The sequence below is a fragment of the Brienomyrus brachyistius genome, chromosome 9 (genome assembly GCF_023856365.1).
Source record: "Brienomyrus brachyistius isolate T26 chromosome 9, BBRACH_0.4, whole genome shotgun sequence".
NCBI classification, from domain to species: domain Eukaryota; kingdom Metazoa; phylum Chordata; class Actinopteri; order Osteoglossiformes; family Mormyridae; genus Brienomyrus; species Brienomyrus brachyistius.
Window position 1 is genome coordinate 24,314,071 of NC_064541.1, and position 23,393 is coordinate 24,337,463.

At 40.5% G+C, this 23,393-nt stretch overlaps 1 protein-coding gene across 5 annotated transcripts in view; it reads right to left on the reverse strand.

The window, feature by feature from the left end:
* Positions 1-23,393, reverse strand: part of bbs9 (Bardet-Biedl syndrome 9) — a 106,982-nt gene that overhangs the window by 32,561 nt on the left and 51,028 nt on the right. For 4 of the 5 annotated variants that reach the window (XM_049024805.1, XM_049024806.1, XM_049024804.1 and 1 more), the window contains exons 19-20: positions 12,475-12,657; positions 5,094-5,313 (exon numbers count right to left, since the gene is read on the reverse strand). In XM_049024805.1, the coding sequence (XP_048880762.1) occupies positions 5,094-5,313; positions 12,475-12,657 (403 nt within the window). Of the gene's footprint in view, positions 1-5,093; positions 5,314-12,474; positions 12,658-21,098; positions 22,701-23,393 lie in introns of those variants that run through there. The other variant, XM_049024807.1, reaches the window with a different exon arrangement.

The following is a 23,393-nucleotide window of genomic DNA, read 5'->3' on the forward strand; positions in this document are numbered from 1 at the left end:
GGGAACATGAGTAACTTACCACCATTTAGTACCAATACAGCATCGTCTTTAACCAATATATGTATAACTGAGGCTGATGTGGAACTAAGCCTAGCTAAGCTCAAAGTAAATAAATCATACGACCTTGATGGTATCTTACCTATAGTTTTAAAAGAGATAAAGGATATTCTTAGCCAACCTTCAACTTTAATATTCCAGAAATCGTTATCTGCGAGTGTAGTACTTTCTGATTGGAAGCAAGCTAATATAACGTCCATATTCAAAAAAGAGATAGAAAGAGATAGGGATAGAAGTAACCCAGAAAAGGCCAATCAGTTTAACTAGCATTACTGGAAAAATAATGGAAGCTATAATCCAAGTGAAAATGGTAGATTACCTGGATGCAAATAACATTCTGAGGGATAGCCAACATGGATTTAGGAGAGGTAGTGTCACGATCACGCCGGAGATAAGCGGCGATCGTGCGGGTAAGGAGCAGGCAGGCAAGCGGGATACGGGAAAACGGGGTTTTAATAAGGATAAACGGGTCAGGGAACACTGGACGGCAACAGACATCAGGAACATCAATGACGGACAAGGGAAACCGGGGAGACCAGGACTTAAATACACAGGACTAATCAAAGTAACTAGACAAAGCTGGAGACGATCAGGGAAATACACGTGGGTAATCAGGGGGCGTGGCACACACGAGGAGCGGACGAGCCGGGTATGACAGGTAGATGCTGTTTAACTAATTTACTTGAGTTCTTTGAGGAAGCCACAAGGGAAATTGATCACAAAAAGGCCTACGACGTGATCTACTTAGATTTCCAGAAGACCACTGATGTTGTCCCCCACAAACGGCTCTTCCTTAAGCTCAAAGCTGCAGGGGTTTTAGGAACTGTAGCAACTTGGATCAAAACCTGGTTAACTGACAGGAAGTAGTGAGTAGTTATTAGATTCACAATGTCACAGTGGGCCTGCGTTCATAGTGAGGTATCGCAGGGTTAAATTTTAGGACCACTGTTGTTCCTAATTTACATTATTGATGTTGACACCAGTACATACAGTAAACTGGTTAAATTTGCAGACGGCACCAAGGTGGGTGGTGTAGCAGATACTAATCTAGCAGCAGAGAGGCTACAACGGGATCTGGATTTAATTAGTGACTGGGCTGATACCTGGCAGATGAAATTTAACATAGATAAATGTAAAGTAATCCATGCAAGGAGCAGAAATATAAAGTACAGATATTTTATGGGTTCCACTGAAATAAAGGTAGCTGATTATGAGAAACTTATGAGACCTTGGTGTGTATGTTGATGCTTCCATGTCCCACTCTCGCCAATGTGGGGAAGCAATAAAAAAGGACAATAGAATGTTGGATTACATCTCTAGATATAGGGAGTTTAAGTCAAGGGAAGTGATGATGCGATTATATAATTCCTTGTTAAAACCCCTCCTAGAATATTGTGTGCAGGATGGTCACCATACCTTAAGAAGGACATTGCTGCCTTGGAAAGGGTGCAATGTAGGGGTACGAGAATGATTCCTGGTCTTAGAGGAATGTCTTATGAGGAGAGGTTAGCTGAGCTGAATCTGTTTAGCCTTAAGCAAAAGAGACAAAGGGGGGACATGACCCAGGTATCTGGATCAGGTCTGGATGTTGTTCAGCCAAATGACTATTTCAATATTAGTTTAAATACTAGATCACGTGGCCATAAGTGGAAATTAGCGGGAGAACATTTTAAAACGAATTTGAGGAAGCACTTCTTTATATAACGTGTAGTTCCTGCAAGTGTAGCACAAGCTAAAACCCTGGGTTCCTTTAAATTAGAGCTAGATAAGATTTTAACAGCTCTGAGCTCTTAGTTAAGTTCTGCCCGAATGGCTTCCTCTCGTTTATAAATTTCTTATGTTCATACAGTATATACTCTATACATGATACGGAGAATAAGGGTAACATGCGGATGATACAATTAACCCTGGTCACTACTTTACAGTCTAATAGTGCAAAAAGTGCTGATCTGAAATGGCAGATCAGCAGTGCATGTGCTATCAACCACAGTTTGACAGCTATACATTTTTAGAATGTTACTACTATACTTACGCGTATAGCTGTTTTGTCCCCTTGAAGGTGATGAAGGTTCAGTAATGTAGAAATCTAATACTATTATGACACTAGATATGAAACATCCCATGATGCAAGGAAATCAGGGTTTGTTCCTGCTTCAGTGGCATTTCTGGTTTCCTATCGCCTCATATAAAAGCACAATGTTGAGATCACAGATATGAGACTGTCAGCACTGCAAGAAATGTAAACACTCTGTATTTATAGCTAAATAAGAAGTCAGTCACTTTGGGATTCTGTAACAAAATAAGCTATAAATATGGGACAATTGCTTGTACAAATTGTATTTATACAGTGTAGGGCTATAAAAGTCCATCATTGTTTAAAATTTAATAATACAATAGTGACAAGAACTACCAAGTACTTCATTTCTTTAATTATGAGTCCCACAATGGTCCCATTGCTGCTATAGATTTAGAATTTGCTGCCTAGTGCTTTCAAGAAATATTCACATACATACCAAAATGAAAAAATAAACATACACATAAAGTTAATTATATTAGCTATTTATTAAAATAATGTTGGTTGCTCCATATTGGCATTAATGTACATGCTGCTAAGGTTAAAATGACTTTAAAATCTGAGCACTAGTAATCGACGGACTCTAAGAAATTTTCTTTATCTTGTGTAATCATGAATGACACACAGTCCTATTCCCTAGAGGATAGTGTAAAGCTGCTGAAGTGTAAAAAATAAATAAATAAAATGAAATTTTGTTTATGTAAGTAAATATATTAATGAGCAATTCATGAGGTAATGATTTTTTTGTATTTTTTTCTATCTATACTTTTCCTTTATACAATTTCACAGGCAACAGTGGTATAAGCACAGATACATTTGCAACGCTCTGTAGATGCAGTGACACTGTGACTGTGATTAGAGCTATGCTGCTAAGAATTCCACATTCCTCACATACTGTGGACAAGCATAAGCTGCAGGATTTTAAAAGATACTGATGAGATCAAAGGGACTTGTCACCCTGCTAGCAATAGCACATAAGTAATCAGCAATGATGGCTAGATGGTGCCACAAGATGGATAGCTACAATAAGTAAATTATTAAAGGTTCCAACTAAATTACCTAGTCAACCTAAACACGAAGAAAGAAAGTTAAGGGCATATTGAAGCCTATATAAAAGATATTATAAAAATACAATAACAATTCTATACATAAAAACAATAATAGTTTGCTAGACGGAGTATTTATCATAACCGTGAAACCAAAATTATAATTTTATCAATCCATCCATCATCTACCACTTTTCCGATAATTTTACCCATTTATTTTAAAAATAAATGGCCTTATCCACTTTTATTTGTATCACTCATAACTTACAGGAATGGAAAACTTAGCATCTTAAGAGCGAAATATTATTACAGGGAAAAATGATTGGCCCACAAGAATTGGTATTTAGTTGCATTGTATTCAAAGAGGTCTGAGATCCAAGTATTGAGTTACTGAATTTATCATATTCTGAGATTACAGACCCAAACCGTCCAAGAATCAAAGGTCATAGACAGATTAAATACAGAACAATTAAGAATAATGCATAAACCAAATCCATATCACAATCTACAAAGAGAGTTGGAAGACAGGTGAAATTCTAGAAACCAGTGGTCATGGGACAGAGGCAACAACTGTCAGCAGAAAGCAACCACAATACCTCACAAAGAGTCACATTTTGAGAGGTCTTCATACCATCCTTAGTCTAATCAAGGAACACCATGCAGTTGCATTCAGTATTCAGGTGATGCTGTTAGGGCATGGCTGCAGGGACTGTAGGCTGACGGGTGGCATGACATACCAGAAATAATTTAAAGTTTTGGATTTTGAGCAATGATAATAGTTACTTAAAAATAATTCTTTAAAGTAATTCTTGTTTTTTTTTTTTTTTGCTGCAACTTCCCCTTGCTTCTTTGTTAGAATGAATGCCCAGTGCTGGATTCTGAATGGGACTTCAATTCGAGCGAATTGCTCCAGAAATAGAGAAGTGTTTCATCCAGCATTCTGATTTATATTTTGGGTTATTATTCTGAAGGACAAAAAAACCTTCCATAGACAGCCAGGTTCAAAACAAGATTCTGGATACTAATAATTTAGGCTTCAGGACTCCATACTAGTTTTCAAGGCCTCCAGTATCAAAAGCATCAAGATACTTCTACATCACTAGGGGCCTCCGCAATGTTTGTCTGATTTCCATTTCCTACAAGTTCTGACCAGGTTTTATTGGTTCACAGGACATTTTCCTTGAAAGACCTGTTCCATGCTTAAGTGTTTGCAACCCAGCTTTTGTGGCAACCAAAACATGCAAACCTTCTTAGTTTAGTAAGTTGTGGATAGTGTGAGCTGAAATTTTTGTCTTAGATCTTTACAAATCAAACTTTACATTTTTGTAAACTTTGCAACCCATCTTTTTTAATTGTCAGTTCTACTGAGCATGATATTAGTGGTCAGCTGGTCACATCCACCTCCTAGGAGACACCAATCACTGGAAAAAATATTCAGAACCCAACTCTCAGGGCTTGTTAAACTATACATAATACTTACATGGTATTTAGTCTGTAGTTAGTAAAGGCAAATCTTACCTGACTAATGTACTGCATTTCTTGCAATTAAAATTGAAAGGAATGCCCTAAGTGTTAAATAAGAAGACTTAAGATATTAATTATGTATTCTAAATAAATGAACTAAATAAACAAATTTATAGTGTACTGATACAAAAAATGGAGAAATAATGTGTACATTTAAGAAAATATACATTCTATTTTAGCACTAGGTGGTATATAAGACACACAAATCAGTTTTAAACTCAACAAAAAATTGGCTTAAATTGAATGAGGATGAATATGTAGGCTATATATTCACATATTCAGTAGGCAAAACATAGCTGCTGCTTCTAATAAAGACATAGATGCTTCCATGTCTATATCACAACTGTAATACAGTCAGACATCAACACAGTGAAGGTCAGGTGACCTCTTACCTGGCATGATGATAGGTGAGTGAGCGTGGCCTTCTGAGGAAAGCCGGCCCCCTTTGCCTAGACGATCACACAGCAAAGCAATGTGCTTCTTCAGTCGGCCTGTGTCCCTGGGCATGCTCAGCTCACTGGTGCTCAGGCTCAAGGCCTGGTCTTTGGGACTGCGTGACAGGCATGTGTGCAACAGATGTGATACAGCTGCATCCACACTCTCCTCCCAACCCTAGGAGAAATGAAAAGCCAGAGAAAAAAAAGTAAAATACATTTTAAAACTATTCTGTATCTGTTAGGGTGGCCCAAACATTTTCTCTTTTTTTGAAAAAAAAAAGAAAAAAATTTGTGAAAAAAATTATGAAATTGTGCACAGACCACCTGAAGTTTTGAACATTTGAACAAAGGATATTTGCCATGTGGAAACAATCAGGGAGTCATTCATATTATTTAGTCGAAATAATTTGTCACAACAACATTTTTAATAAAAAAAATATAAAAAATTGCAATTCAGTTTGCCCGGACAGGCATCAATTGACCTAGAGTATAGTTTTCATAACCTGACAAACCGCAGGCACAGGCCCCGACAGTTGTCAGTTATCAGTGAAGCTCAAGGCATATTTAATGCAGTATTAGCAATTAAACTTATCAGTATGTCAGATAGACCTATTTCATCCAGCCAGAAGAGGTTCATTGCTAGAATTACTACAGACACTCCTCTACTTACGAACTTTCAACTTACGAACTTTCAGACATATGAACGAAGAGGACTGCAAGTCCAAATTGTGTTCCTTGGGCTTCCATTTCCTGGCTGCAATATCAATTTTTTTTTGTATGACTTCTGGCTGCTACTCCCACTGCACAGCAGAGTAGCATGCATACTCCCAGCATCCTAGTTCTTAGTACTTGTGTATACCCTTAAAATGATGTTGAATAACAACTTACGAACATTTCAAATTACGAACGGCCGTTCGGAACGCATCTCATTCGTGAGGAGCGTCTGTATACTGATGCAGAGTTTCCTGCATGACCTGTAAAAGGAGCTGCTTCAGTTCCTCTTCATTGGTCAACAGTTGATTATAATGTTGGATCAATCTGACACCTGTTTCTGCACTGTCATGACTGTCATGGGAGCAATAATTCTCTGGGCAGCTTTACCCGTATAATGTTGATAATCTTTCCATGTTGCAGGAGATGAGGTCAGAATTGAATCCTGAAAGTCCTAGAATTTCGTAGAATTATGTTGTTTCTAGTGACAAATGAGCACAAGGATTTACTTGTGTCATTTTGCATGCAATCTGTGAGGGGGTTTATCAGTTCCTTCTTTTTCAGTCAAATTTTTGAGCGTGTCCATTTTCTTGGCATCTGTAAGTATCAAAGAATACTAGATTGACCAAAACCTCCCCAAGGTACCACAGATGATGACCAAATGTTTTCATGACCTGACTGTTATTTGACAAATGGCCTGTGCAACCTCTAAACATTTGTCTCAACTGCTCTCAAAATTTCTTCTCATATGAGGTCACGAAAAGAGAGGTTCCCCATTTTAAAAATCAAACTTTTGTTTCATACAGTTGACAATTTTTGTCATACAGTTATGGGCCACCTTAGTGTCCGTATTCTATCTGCATGCATTTTTTCAATTGTTAACAACCAACAATCTGAATGGTTGAAAGAAGATCAACAAAAATGTAACTTCACAGGATTCCTAATTAAAGAAAATATCCTCATTATCCTGTCCTGTCTTGTCCAACGCATCCTGTACTTGCTTTATGTTCACAAATGAGAATCCAATTTTAATAATTTTTCAATGTCTATCTATTGAAGGAAATTAACACAGTTTCTGCCAGTCTAGTTTCGTTGTCAGTAGTACCATTCCACCCTAGCCCTGCTCTGGCATATTTCTCTCACTCAGCCTAATATAGCACATATGTAGTAAAATGCTGAATACTGTCCAGGGTGCCCCTGCCCTGTGCTTTATTCTTCCAAAGGCTCCCAGCTCTCTGACCTCATACTGACTATTTTGTTATGGAAAAGGACAGATGGATTTCAAGGTAATTGATTCCAAACTGAAACCACTCCCCATCAAACCCAGCATTACTTTTGTGTTCATTTTAAGAGGTAATTTAATGTACAAGGACATGAAGTATATATAGTATATATATAGTATATACACTGAACAAAAATATAAACGCAACACTTTTGTTTTTGCTCCCATTTTTCATGAGATGGACTTAAAGATCTACAATTCATTCCAGATACACAATATTACCATTTCTCTCAAACATTTCTCACAAATCAGTCTAAATGTGTGATAGTGAGCACTTCTGCTTTGCTGAGATAATCCATCCCACCTCACAGGTGTGCCACATCAAGATGCTGATCTGACATCATGGGTAGTGCACAGGTGTACCTTATACTGCCCACAATAAAAGGCCACCCTGGAATGTGCAGTTTTGTCTCACAGCAAAATGCCACAGATGCCACAAGCATTGAGGGAGCGTGCAATTGGCATGCTGACAGCAGGAATGTCAACCAGATCTGTTGCTCGTGCATTGAATGTTCATTTCTCAACCATAAGCCGTCTCCAAAGGCGTTTCAGAGAATATGGCAGTACATCCAACCGGCCTCACAACCGCAGACCACGTGTAACCACACCAGCCCAGGACCTCCACATCCAGCAGGTTCACCTCCAAGATCGTCTGAGACCAGCCACTCAGACAGATAATGCACGGCCCCATGTTGCAAGGATCTGTACACAGTTCTTGGAAGCTGAAAATGTCCCAGTTCTTGCATGGCCAGCATACTCACCGGACATGTCACCCGTTGAGCATGTTTGGGATGTGCTTGACCGGCGTATACGACAGCGTGTACCAGTTCCCACTAATATCCAACAACTTCGCACAGCCATTGAAGAGGAGTGGACCAACATTCCACAGGCCACAATTGACAATCTGATAAACTCTATGCGAAGAAGATGTGTTGCATTGCATGAGGCAAATGGTGGTCACACCAGATACTGACCGGTTCTGAGTCCCCAGACCCCCAATAAAGCAAAAAACTGCACATTCCAGGGTGGCCTTTTATTGTGGGCAGTATAAGGTACACCTGTGCACTACCCATGATGTCAGATCAGCATCTTGATGTGGCACACCTGTGAGGTGGGATGGATTATCTCAGCAAAGCAGAAGTGCTCACTATCACACATTTAGACTGATTTGTGAGAAATGTTTGAGAGAAATGGTAATATTGTGTATCTGGAATGAATTGTAGGTCATTAAGTCCATCTCATGAAAAATGGGAGCAGAAACAAGAGTGTTGCGTTTATATTTTTGTTCAGTATATATATATATATATATATATATATATATATATAAGTGGATATAAAAAGTGTGCATACCCCTGTTAAAATGGCATTGCTTTTGACCCAAGCAACACAAAAATAACATTGAAAATAATTGAACATTGAAAATAACAAAAACATTAATGTTATTTCAAACTTTTTGCGACCTTTTTTTTATTTTTTATATTTTCCCCCTAACAGATTTGTTTGTTTTTCGATTGAATTGTACAGGTTATATGTCACATTAAGTTTAAGTCCATCGATCAATCCATTTTCCAAACCACTTATCCTACTGGGTCGCGGGGGGTCCGGAGCCTATCCCGGAAGCAATGGGCAAGAGGCAGGTAACAACCCAGGATGGGGGATCAGCACATCGCAGGGCACACTCACACACCATTCACTCACACTCACACACCATTCACTCACACACCATTCACTCACACTCACACACCATTCACTCACACACCATTCACTCATACTCACACACCATTCACTCACACACCAGTCACTCACACACACACACCATTCACTCACACATGCACATCTACGGGCAATTTAGCAACTCCAATTAGGGCACAGAAACTTCCTGGATGAAATGCATCTTGAAATATTTTTTTTTTAAAAATTAGTTCCCTTTGAGTGTAATGGTTCAACTGGATTCCTTTGGTTTTTTTAACTCGGAGATGGATGACCCAACATGGTGCTGACAAGCGCCCTGACAGGCTGTTTTTTGCCATCAAACACATCGGTCCTAAATGAGTCCTAATAACATATAATCATCCCAGTAATGATAATAAACAAGAGACGTCTGTTCTTCCCATAATTTGTGGTTCAATTAAACAAAGCAGAGGGAAGAGAAGAGCAGGTGAAAAGGAAGAAAGAGGAAGAAAACGGATCGGGAAAGTGGACTTTTTTCTGCACACAGACATAGCATACATGGGGTCCCAATAGGAACAATCCTATGCCCTATTCGCCCCAAAATCATCTGTGTTCTCATCTGTGATTTCAATTAATAAAAGGGATAAAAAAATTTAAAATCAGAAATTACAAATACAGAAACACATTTCCTTCGTGAACATTTTCACACAAAAATACTATCCAGAAATGAACTTAGGCAGAATGTCATCAAAGTCCAAGAGCAGAGATAGTTACACCCTATTTACTGCGTCATTTCTTTCACCTAAAGCTCAGAAACAACAGAATTTAATTAGATGAGCAGCCCTTACACAATAATACAATGTTTTTGCCTCTCTGACATGCTGAAATTTGCACTCGGAACTCGAAATACTTATGGCTTCAGAATGAAGGGAAGACTACCCCCCTCCACAACCACAAAATAAAAAAAAATGTGAAGACACACAAAAATAGAAGCAAAAAATGCGTCAGCATCTGAGCTAAAAGGCGTTATGGTTCACCACACCAGTCGCTACATGGGCCAAGGAAAATGAGTCCTGTGCAATTAAACCAAGAAGATGGGCTTTTTGTGGACAAGAGAGCCTATGGGTGGGCCAGGCCAGCAATGTTTACACCAGGGTACTACTTAGACCTGCTGTAAGATTCTAGTGGGTTTAAAAACCACAGTGATTTGTGTGTAGAACTGACAAGGAAGACAATCAAGCTATGGAAAACTTCAGTCATTCCTCTAAATATCCAGTCCTGAAATGCTGATAGTCCATGAGAAACTCAGACCACAGCAGACAGTTGCTGCTGTTGTCCCTATATCTGTGCCGCAAGCAAACATTTAAGAGATTGCACCTATTAACTGTGCAATTTCTCGTTAAGACAATAACACAAAAAGTACTTGACAGACTTTTACAAACTAAACAGGACACAATGTATGGATGAAGTTCTGGTTCTGATTCAATTTTGAAACAGATCACCCAAAGTTGCTCAAAAATTGAAATAACACCTCTTAATGACACTAAAGGGAAGGGTAACTTCAGAATACATCTGACCTTATGAATATAACAACTCATAATGTATTTGATGGTCTTGAATTTGATGTCATTACTACTTCACCAAAAATGTTATTTACATAAAGATATACACTTGGTTTCATTCTCACACAAATTGTCCCAAAACTGACGGAGCAGCACTATGAGGCAGCACAGGAATATTTTGAGCATGCCGCGGTATTTTTGTTTGGGAAAATTTATCATGGGATACCCTCACTCCTGCTCAAAAGTTTTATTATGGGGGACCATAATAGGAGTGTGAGAGGAGTAGAAATAAGATGGGGTGGTGGTGTGGGGAATACATTCATGTCGTGCTGATGGCATCCATCCCTCAGTCCATCTATGTTCTATACCTGTGTATCCGGTGCAGGGTCACGTGGGTTTGGAGCCTATACAGAAAGCTTCGGGTAAGTGAACTAACTAATACCTGAAGTATGCTCATTTCACTAGACTATTGCAAGTCTACTGTCTATCGCAAAGACTTTGTCTTATTGTGTATGAGCTTCACATCTACTTAACATCTATTATCTATTCGGATTTAGTGTCTGTGTAACAGTAGCTGTTCTTTGCACTGGGTGTGGCTGAACAAGTCAGCATTTGCGAATGGCCAGTAAAACATTATGAATCATGTCTGCACTAGAATCAGCAGCCCCTAACTCATCTCTTTACCAAGAATAAAAGATAATATTAAATATTGTATAATATATAAAATAAAATATAGTATAAAATGTAATGTAAAAGTAATCTTCCACAGGTTCCAAAACAGACATTTATTTACACGCCATAATTAAAAAAAAATGGGAAAAAAATATTATTAAGCATGCATGGGGTCAAATTAATTGTTTTCCATATGTTCTGAGCCTTACAGTTAATTGTGTAGGAAAACAAGATAAGGTGATTTTCTCAAAGTCACTTAGATGGTTTCAGTTCTGCTGACTGACAGAGGAAATTATGGGTTGTTATTTGGACTACTGAGGAAAACAGGAGGCTCTGATTTGACGTTTCAAGATTTATACTGAAAAAAGAACTTCCTCAAAGTCCAAAGCCATTTGCAAAATACTCCCATGCACATTCATATTCAGATACTTCACAAATGTGTTTGTATATAGTAAATGCAGACAAAAAAGCCATTTACATGTGTTGAAACACTAAAGCACGCACCTAATGAACATCAGCAGCATAAACCAGAAAAGCTTTCCACATGAATTCTGAGAAGAATCCCTACCAAACCCACTGTTTAAGCAAACCACAATGTTTATGACTCTAAGCATATTCAAAAAGACTAAGAATAATTGTGACAACCAATCTGCAGATGCTCTAGCTGAGGCTACTGTCACGAATATATCAAAGTAGATAAAAACAAGTTAATTAAAGTTACATATATGTATATATGTATAAATACATTTCAAAATACTTTTAGCACATGTCTTTCCCCAATGCACTTTTCATGTTTGTTAACTTTACGAATTTCAGATTTATGAAAATCTTGAACCTTGAATTGTTAGGCATGGATTAATACACATAAAACAAAGCAACAATCAATATCCATCATCAAGCTATGATACAGGAATACTGATTAGCTTGAAATGCTTTGTGATTATATAAATATCCTTATATTTGTTGCTGCACAAACAAAAAATGGGTGAAGGATTTAAAAAAACCATAGTGCAAAATGTTAGTGAAGGGTAAAATAAAGCCAATTAATTGTTGCAAAAGTTTTCTTAAAGTGCAAACAATAAGGGGCTTTTCACTGGGTTATGTGAGTGGAATGTTAAAAATACCAAAGCGAAAGTGGGTTGGGATGGCATGTGGTCCCGGAAAGCAGGAGGCTCAGTCTGATACCTGTGTGGGGAGCATGGAGAACAGGGCAACATTCTTTTGTTATGCTATCTCCTAAGAATGAGGCCAGCGATAAGACGAGAAAAAAGATGAATGCCAATGACAAGCAGAGATCCTAAGACTGTGATACTCTTACTAATGCTAACGTGCTAATGGGAGGTATCATCAGAGAACTCAGAGTAGACCAGCTACTCACCAGCTATGGGGTGTCAAACAGCAGGGGCAGTAGGCAGCTCAGGGCGGGGCAGATACTCACCAGCTGTGGGGTTTCAGGCAGCAGGGGCAACAGGCTAGCTTCCAGGATGGCTATCTGACTGGCATTCAATCCCAGCCACAGTGAGATCAGTGTGATGAGCAGGTGAGTGGCACTGCACAGGCGGGCAAAGGCCTGGCACAGCAATGCCTGGTTATCTTCTGCTGCATCTGCCAGGGCAATGACCTTGAAGAAGGGAATACAATCAAGATGAAGGCTAGTTGGACTAAGGATGTTTTCACGCCTACACCTTTAAGTCTGTTTAAACTGGACTCTGGTTCGTTTCTATCTTGGTGAAATTCATTTGGGCAGATACGAATACAGTAATTGCACTCGGGTGTGGACCAAAATAATCATACCGAGACCCTTGAGAAGAGGTGGTCTTGGTCCAGTCCCAAACAACCTGTGGTGCAGTTCGTCTGTGGTAGGATTGTGATTCAACCTGAATCTGACCCAACTACCAGGTGAACTCAACAAATTTCAGCTAAGTGGCTCAATATTAGCTCCCCTTCTCTGCTCGGCCGTCTGAAGGCGGCATGTGATCTTCTCAAAGTCTGAAGCACTACAGCATTTTTCAGATGTGCCCTCGAAGTGTATTCAGCATTCTACTGGTATAGAGCAATCTGGTATATTACCCAGAGAATTACGACAACTATATGAATTCCCATTTTTGCTGTTGCTCCATGTCACACTGCACAGTAATATACAACAGTTCAGAACACAGGACCATCTTCCTGCATTTATTCTCTTACTGCCTGCATAGACACATCTGACCAATACGTGGAGTGTTCTCGTGTGGTTTGTAGTAGGGCACTTTGGTTCGTTTGGATTTTAATCTGTGCAAAACCAAGGGGAAAAACTCATCAACTGATTCTGACCAGAAGAAACAAACTATAAGTGCGAAAACACCCTTAAGAAGCCTAGCAGGGCCCAGCTCCTGCCACACTCAGTGTAAAGCCAAGAGCCGAGGCTGCTGCTGTCGGCACAACAGAAAGCTTTCTCACAGACCCAAAGCAGCAGACGAAAAAGACTAACGAATGCACAACAGTCCAGAAATCACCAGAATGCCTCACTGCACTGGAGGAATGAAAAAATATTTTTGGCACTTCTTATTCAGTAGCCACTTCACTCAATTTAAGGCATAATTACCAGCACCAGCCATTACATTCAAAAAGCAATTTAGGCAGCTGTAAAATACATAAAAGTAGCATGTGAATTATATAAGATTTTCCTTGTGTACAGTAATGGTCTACAACAACAATTTATTATGCATAGGAATTTTTTTTAGAATAAGTTTTTTACAATCTGGATACGTAATACGTATAAATTTATAGTACAATATTTGTGGGATGATTGGGGTAATGGCCAAATATAACTGCACTGTGAGGATGTATAATTTTTCGCTTGAAAGAGAAGTTTACTTCTTTATCTTACATGAATAAGAAATACCAACTATATGCCAGTATGTGATTGTGATTGGCCGGTACTTGATGGATTTCCACTGGATACTTAGAAGGCGAACTGGTGTCTCTGAGTTCCCAAAAGAGTGTGATTGTGTTCACCAAGTTATGGATGTGTTCCCTGGTTTGTGTTCTATACTTCTAGTTAGGGCTGCTCTATATCACAATGTGAATATATGGCAGTTAAAGTCATGGCTAAAACAGTGCTATAAAAATGAAGATTGATGGAGACTGATTGACTGACTGATACCAAAACAGTAGTATGTGGCGTGCTCCGTTAACCACGTTTAATAAAGGTAAGTAGAAGCCAAATACAAACGCTCCTCTACTTGTGAACGAGATACGTTCCGAATGGCCGTTCATAACTGGAAATGTTCGTAAGTCGTTATTCAACATCATTTTAAGGGTATACACAAGTACTAAAATTCTGGGAGTACGCACGCTACGCAGCGGGAGTAGCGGCCAAAAGTCGTACTAGATGGAATTGGCCTGAAGAAAAAAAAATGATGTTACGGACAGCAAATATGAGGCCAAGGAACACAATTTGGACTTATAGTCCTCTTCATTTGTATGTCAGAAAGTTCATAAGTTGAAAGTAAATAGAGGAGCGTCTGTATATGAAAATGACCAACTTTTAGGTGGCACAATACTCCTCACATCAATATTTTAGGCACACTATCTGGGTATTATCTGCTTATCAAATTGCGGGCATAAGTAAATGTCCGTATAATACAGAAAAGCCAGTGTCCAGACAAATGTTTATGCCCGTCATCTAAAGCCCTGCTGATTATTGCGCATGTGCTATATAGTCTTGGTTGTATTGCAATGTGATATTGTGCAGATTACATCTAGTTCAACAGGTATGGAAGATGGATGGAAGCATTTGATCATTTGAGTGTGTTATGCTGATTACTGCAAAAGATGCCTGTGAATACAAAAAACACATCTCTTCTCATTCAATGAAATCTTCAAGTAATATGAATCTGTCAATGCAAGGAACAACTATTTCAGAAATGAAATCAATAGTCCTGGGGTTCCTTAAAGTCATAATTCAATTTCAGTTCAGATATAAAAAACTTTTCTGTTATAATGAAATGAAATAAATATAGAAATTTTATCAGCATTATTATTATTATTGTTATTAGTCCATGCTGAGGCTAATTGGACTTGCTAAATTGCCCGTAGGAGTGCATGTGTGAGTGAATGGTGTGTGAGTGTGCCCTGCGATAGGTTGGCCCCCCATCCTGGGTTGTTCCCCCGCGAGCCAGGAAGGCAAGCGGTTTGGAAAATGGATGGATACATTATTATTATTATTATTATTATTATTATTATTATTATTTCTTATTATTATTTGTAACCTACAATATAGGAGCCCAACATCAGAAATCAAGGCCATATAAAGATTAAACTACTTAACTACAGAGTAGACAATAATGTTGAGCACATTATTCAGAACAGATGTGCTGTTGAAAGGCATTTTAATTGACGATTGGTGCGCACAGCGGCTAATCTTTGAACTCTTAGACTATGAAATAATAAGAACCTAGATTCTACTAGTGGCACCAAAGAAGAGACTGTAACATCTGGAGGATGTGCAATTGAGACAGAAATAGCTAAATAATCTGGAAAAAAAGCCAATCCAGCTTGTTCTGTATTTCACAAAGAAATCTTGTCTTTCTGGTACGAAAATATTGTCCAGCTGTGCTGTAATAAAAACTTTCTGATGCGATGACAAGACAGTCTACACTGTACACACTGTTTAAAACACAAAAGGATGCCCAAAGCAGTTTGGTTTCCCAACCTTCAGGTGTGACCCTGAACACACCTTGAGACACTGACCATAGCAACTGCACAATGCTTAGACTGCCAACTAAACAATGCAGAAGAAAGCATGAGTCTCTGTAGCTCTGTGCAGTCAAGCCAAGTGGAATCACACTTAAAGTTCTAAAGGATTCTTTGTGAGAAGGAGCATGCAGCTGATTGATGCCAACTAAGAGAACAAAGGCGCCTTTGCTCACACTGGGGGTGTGGTCCAAACTGCAGAATGTATATTCATATTGGTGCTAAAAGTTTCCTACACAGTGGATTAGCCATTAAAACCAAAGCGGAGCTATTTGGGAGGCTCTGCCGACTAGGCTGCGTCTCCTCTTCCTTCTTCCTTATCTCTACCTACCAGTCTGAGCAGACATGTAGCACAGCCTTCAAAAGAAGCTCTCATAGACAGATGGAGTTAAGGGTACGAGGTTACACAAGAAGCAAGAGCTTTCCTTGAATTCTGTCTGATTTTAACATTTTCAAAATAAATATGCTAAGGCAACTAAGACAACATCAAACCAAGAGGCAAACAACAAATATATCAAATACCATTTTGTGGTTATTTGGAAGATTATTTTAGTGTTATTTGGAAAGTTTCAGACCATTCTGCTATGTTGTGAAGAAAAGCAAGACTACCAACAGCAAGCAACAGCGTGACAGGAATTGATTTCAGGGGCTAAGGACTAATTTTCGTAAGGAAAAACTGCACAAGAACTGTTTTTTATACAACTAAATTATTTCACATTATAATAGTAGACAACTGGAAACTTCAGTAATAAATTGAATGCACTAAAGCTGTTTCCTGGAACACTTCAGTGCCATATTCCTATGCTCTGCATCACTAGCTGTTGCTGAGTATATTATAATGCCAAAACAATTTCTGAATATACAAAGCAACACCAGCCTTTATAAAGTTTTCATTTTTAAAAAGTAGCTTTGTTTAATTTATGGTTACTTTGTAAGCAAGAGCAAATATTTAGTTTGACTACATAAACTAAGAAGTAAGAAAAAGCTTATGGTTTACTAGCCAGTCTGCTTCGCCATGCTCACTTAAAGTTATAAATTGTGTATCACGAAAGAAAGAATAAGCCGCCAAGATGAAGTTTCTCTGAAGGCTCGCCACTCTGCCTCTCTGTGACGAGAACAGTGAGAAGTACAGAGACCTGAAAGAACCCTGAAATAGATGCTCATTTGGTTGTAGAGGAGTCAGCTGAGATGGTCTGGGTGTCTCACAAGGACGTCAGTTGTTCAGCTCACAAGTGAGCTGTTCCAATTACATTGGACGGGACAGGGACTGTGAGGCAGAATCAGGGAACTAAGGAGGGGTGACGCCTGGGTCTAAGGCCTTACAGAGAGCAAGCAAGAACTTACTAGGGAGGTTTTCACTACATCCCTCAGCATGAAAGGTGGGTTGAAGATAGACAGATGATGTAAATGACAACCATAAATGTCAGAAAAAAATAATGGTGGATGTTCTAGGCATGTTGGCAGTTCCTTTTAGGTCAAGCCCAAGAATTACCCATGGGACATGGCTAACAACAAAGGATTGCCCCACACAGGGGGCGGGACAGTCTTTCCTTGGAGGGCTTAAAAGCCTGTGCTGGAACAAGGGCAAGAGAAGCCAGTCACACTTGCACACAAAGCCAGGTGCGAAGGGAAATGAAAGCCAGTCACAATGACATGCAATGCTGGGAGAGAGGTAAAAGGGAAGCTAGTCACACTAACATGCAGTGCCAGGGAAGAGGGGAAAGGGAAGCCAGTCATGCTGACATGCAGTGCCAGGGGAGAGGGGAAAGGGAAGCTAGTCACACTGACATGCAGTGCCAGGGAAGAGGGGAAAGGGAAGCCAGTCATGCTGACATGCAGTGCCAGGGAAGAGGGGAAAGGGAAGCCAGTCATGCTGACATGCAGTGCCAGGGAAGAGGGGAAAGGGAAGCCAGTCATGCTGACATGCAGTGCCAGGGGAGAGGGGAAAGGGAAGCTAGTCACACTGACATGCAATGCCGGGGGAGAGGGGAAAGGGAAGCTAGTCACACTAACATGCAGTGCCAAGGAAGAGGGGATAGGGAAGCCAGTCATGCTGACATGCAGTGCCAGGGGAGAGGGGATAGGGAAGCCAGTCACACTGACATACAATGCCAGGGGAGAGGGGATAGGGAAGCCAGTCACACTGATATACAATGCCGGGGGAGAGGGGAAAGGGAAGCCAGTCACACTAACATGCAGTGCCAAGGAAGAGGGGATAGGGAAGCCAGTCATGCTGACATGCAGTGCCAGGGGAGAGGGGATAGGGAAGCCAGTCACACTGACATACAATGCCAGGGGAGAGGGGATAGGGAAGTCAGTCACACTTAGGGCTTATTTATACTCGACGCTAACAACGGATATGCGTACGCATCATGGCAGCCATAAGAAATAAGAAAATATTTTGAGTACTGTTGTGTCCCACTGTGTACAATGTCTTTAATAGCAGTTTAAGTTTCTAAAGAAAGCAGTATCGTATGTTCAAAGTACAAAATTAAATTCTAACTTGAAATTCTAATGTTTTTTTCAATGCAGTTACAGTATTTATAAATCTTGCTTATAACATTCGGAGAGAGGGTGGGGTTTACGTTTCCTTAAAACATTTATATCGTTGTAGGAAACAAAAATTTAGCAAGCTGTGCAAATTTAATGACCACTCCTTTTCAGGATTATCTAGTATATTTTTAACATTAGTTTATAGTTTACTGCGGCTACTTTTGCATGAATTCGGTGTGCGCTCTTCAAGCCTTTCTTAATCATTTTCATCCTTGCTGTTTAAATCACTCATGAATAGACGTGTTTGTGGGAAATTGACTTATTTTGAACAATTTTGTTCTTTATAAATACAGCAATTAGTATTGCAGAAATTAATATTTTCCAGTGTTGTGCAGCCTAATTATGACTCACTAACTACTACGAAATATCTAACAACATACAATGCAACATTCAACATAGGGTAGTAAAGTGGAGCAGTGGTTAGAATACAGAGAATGCTGCGGCAGTATAAAAAAAATAGCAACTGGATAGCTGTTGAGGCAGTGAGTGTACATCATTTCCTGTCACAACCTCATACAAAACAAGTGAGACCAGAAACGGAGCAGCCGGCCAAGATGGTTTTCTCGCACTGCCCCCTGGTGGACATGACCTTTAATCCCCTAGATAGATGTAAACTACATGTGCAAGTACAGTCAGTACACTGCTTGCGTTGTGTATGCGTTGCGTAGCCTATGCGTTGCCTTGCATGAAGTATATTGTGGCCCTTACATGAAAGCTAGATGAGAAGGCAAAAGGAAGCCAGTGACACTAACACAAAAAGCCAGGTAAGAAGGGAAAGCCAGGGGAAAGGGGAAAGGGAAGCCGGTGATGCATACATGCTTTCTGTTTGTGGACGCTGGAGGACGACTTCCCTGAAGGGACCATCATCTTTGTTGTATACTGTTCCCTCACTCCTTCAATAAGGCTCACCCCTGGAATGACATTGCCTACCAAGCGTCAATGCCTGCTACATTACATACTTATTCTAAATGTCTCTACTGTATGTCCATACTGCCACAGCAGATCTCCAGTATGTTTCTGCAGACTGTGGTTTACTGTGCTGGGACATGCAAGACTGGCTTGGTACAGAGCCTGCCAGACGTGTGCACACATCCTCCATATGCATAAAACATGTTAAGTACTTTCTTGAAAACCCGTAAAGGAGAATTTCTTACTGAGATATGTTCCCAGGTTAATGAGGAATAACAGTTTATCCTATTGGAAGAAATTTCCTTTCCCTAGCTAAAATGGTTATTGAGAGTAATGTGTGGTTGATAAAATCCAGAGGTGGACATTTCATGTCCAAAAAGTGAAAGTCCAGGCCAAGATTTTGTTTCAACACAACCAGCTGAATACTCTGTGCCTGTGACTCTTTATGTTTAACTGCTTGGTGGTTACTTCTGCCAAAATCACATTCAACATAGTGTATTAGTAAGCTGCATTACCCTGAGATATAATACAGAAGTGGTAATGTTACTCTAAGGATCATGCTAGAGAGCATACAGTAGGTACTGATCCCCATCATCCCCGACTCCCATGTTACAATAATAATGTTACTCCAGTAGAATCATGGTAGAGAGCATATTGGTACTGACGCCTATTGCCACTGATTGCCATGTTATAGAAATCTAAAGCCTGAAAGTAAGACATTCCTGTGTGGGCCAATATTGTATTGTGCCTATAATCAAACCTGTGACAGTCCTGATTTTGCCTAAAACATGCAATATGGAGGGGAAAAGTCAATTATTCAAAAAGTACAGAGCAAATTACCAATTGAATTATAGTTATTGACAGCTCTTTAGAAAGGAAAAGCAGATGATGAGCAGCCTGAAATAACATTAAAGTGGGGGAAAAAGCAGGGATGAGTTACTGAAAAAGGCAGACAGAGAAGAAAATGGTATAATGTAAATCATTCACAGAAATCCTCTTAGCCAACACAAAAGATTATTACAATTAAATGGGGAGAATGAAAATAGATTCCTCAAGCACAACAAGCTGAACCCAGTGGAAGTGGCAGCTAACAGGTAAGACATCTGTTTTGTCACACACAAGCAAATCCACAAACAAATGCACAGATACACGTGGAATTATCCTTATATTGTTATGTTTTAACAGAACATGTGCACAGACAGACAGTGGCAACCTCACAATCCTCAGCATCTTTCTAGAGCTGATATTCAAAAGGACAGAATAGTATCTCCAAGGGAAGAGACAGCATGAAAAGGTAGATTGCTGCCTTGCCACGCCAGTAATCCTAGATAGTATCTGCCTTTTGTCTTTAGTCAAGGCACAGAGATAATGGCTGACCTGATAAGAATAGGGTGCTTGGAAAAAACAGTCCTTGTTTATGACATCCTTCATTGGCTAAAGAAAATTCTGGAAAAATGTAAGTGTCTGATAGCATCTGTCAGCCTCTATAAGCAACAAGAGATGGCTTATCTACCTGGGTGGAAAACTTGAAACCACACAATCGGATAAATAAGCCTGTTCCTTTTTGTTGCCTGATATATTCCTTTTCTACGGTGGCCCTGAAGGTCAAAACACAATGACATTTCAGAAAACGGAAAGGGTAGGACCACACTTCTTGTTTGTGATTGGAGAGTACCCTTCGAGTGACATGGTGAATTTATTTTGTACTTTCTCTGTATACCTCGCTTACAGTAATCATGAGGAAAGTAAAAGGGCTAAAAGTATTTTAAATTTAGCACATCGGTCTGTTTTTTTTTTTTTAAAGAGTTGGATTATAAAAGGATTATAAGAGGATTATCTTTTTTATAAATTAGTGTATAATTAGTGTGTGGTTGGGTTAACTGTGTGAAATGATTTGAAAAAACTTTCTGAGGAGTAGTCGCTCCATCTTTTCAGTCCTAATTCTCTAAGGCGTGTTGTCAGGGTGCTTAAAGAAATGTTAATATTATGGTACGTAGCAAGCAAATCGATAATAACCTTGTATGAATGCCACTAAAGTCACTAAAATGGTAATATGTGCTTATTTCTAGAGTCTAAACCATAAATATGCACCCAAAACACTTTAATTTCATTTAAAAGTTAGCTTAATACATCACCTTTAAAAAAACAAATGTTTCATGTAAAAATAGAGTACAGTATCGCCTAACGGATATTTGTCACACTAGCACATTTACAGTACAGTATACTAATGCTACCCCTACTAATTCATTGAACATGGAATTGGCTGCCATTTTCTTTCACATTCACAGTAATGTAAAATGAGTAAATTAACCCTTTCAGTGTTTATAGCAAATGCGTCTTGAGAGGGAAACCCGGGATGCATTTGCTATGTACGTAAACATTAGCACCTTTCAAGAAATGTATGATTTTTGTGCATTGAATTTACGTTAACGTGTACTTACTATTACAAAATAGTAAATGAACTATTTTCTAATATGTATATAACCATTAGTGTTCCTGTCACGTATTGCCAGGGCACGGATCGGGGAAGTAGGGACAGGATGCAAGGAGTCGGGGAACATGGGTTTTAATCAAAAGGGGAAAGACAAGCAGGACAACGGAACAGGCAGCAAACTGAAAATGACCGGACTCGGGAAATATACTTAAACGCAGACTTAAATACATAAGACTAATGACAGCAACTTGAAACAGCTGATCACACGGGGATTCACGAGAAACATTAAATGAACTGTCGTGAGTGACATAGGTACTATCCAATCACAATCACTCCAAGGGTACTGTCCAATCACAAACAAGAAGTGTGGTCCTATCCTTTCCATTTTCTGTAATGTTGTTGTGTTTTTGAAATGTCGCTGTGTTTTCTGTAATGTGTTTTTGAAATGTTGTATTTTTGAAATGTCATTGTGTTTTCTGAAATGTTGTTGTGTTTTGACCTTCAGGGCCACTGTACTTTTCAGTTTGTCTTAACAGCGTGATTGGTCATTCCAGTGTCTCTATTCCCCTTGGTTAATGCTGGTACAATAATGGGAACACAGTCAGTTTATGGTTAGAACTACTAACAAGCAAAGAAAAATGTCTTAGTAAATGTAGCTGTCACGGGACGAGGTGAGCGATCGCGAGCAGAGCGGCGATCGTGCGGGAAAGGAGCTGGCAGGCAACAGTATACGGGAAAACGGGGGTTTATTCTGGCTTCGGGGAGCCGGGAACACTGGACGCAGACTGACTTCAACTGACATTAATGACAGACAAAGCAAACTGGGGAGACCAGGACTTAAATACACGGAACCAGACAGCAGGAAACAAGACACGACTGGGCAGGATCAGGAAATCACACGTGGGTAATTAGGGGGCGTGGCACACAGGAGGAGCGGACGAGCCGGGCATGACAGAACCCCCCCCCCAAAGGCGCGCTACACCGGGCGCGCCAAGGAAGGGGGCGACGGACGGGACGAGGCAGAACAGGACCTGGAAAACAAGAACAGAATTAACGCAGGACAGGGAACAGGACCGAGGCACAAAACAGAGCGAGGGACAAGACAAAAGACAAAACCTGACAGAGGGTCGGGAAGGCAGACAGGCAAACCAGGAAGGGAGACACAGAAGGAACGGGCGGAACAAAGGGGCCAGGAGTGCAAGGCGGGTACACCGGGGCACAAGGAACAGAGACGGGAGGAACAAAGGAACGAGGAACGGAGAAAGGAGGAAAGACAGGAGGAGGAGCAAACAAAGGAGGGACCAGGGCAGGAGAGAAGGGAGAGAAGGCGGGGGAACAAAGGGGAGCCCGTGGGAGCCCCAGCGGGCGACGGGAGGCAGCCGGAGGGGCCGCAGACGGCGGGGAGGCCGGAGCCGGAGGGGACTGAGAAGGGGCCGAGGAGACAGGGCGAGGGACCCGCGGAGGAGCCAGGGAGGGAGCAGGAGGGAGCACCGGGGAAGGGGACGAGGGAGCTGGAAGGGGCCAGGGCGAAGGCACGGAGGAGGGGGGAGCCGCAGCAGGCGGCGATGTCCGGGGGAGGGCCGGAGGTAGGGGCCCCGCAGGCGACCGAGGAGCCGCCGTCGGAGAACCCCCAGGCGACCGACCAGGACCCGGAGAGGGGAGCGAGGCAGGGCGACGAGGCACCGGAGAGGGACCCGCAGGCGACAGCCGACCCGGAGGGCCAG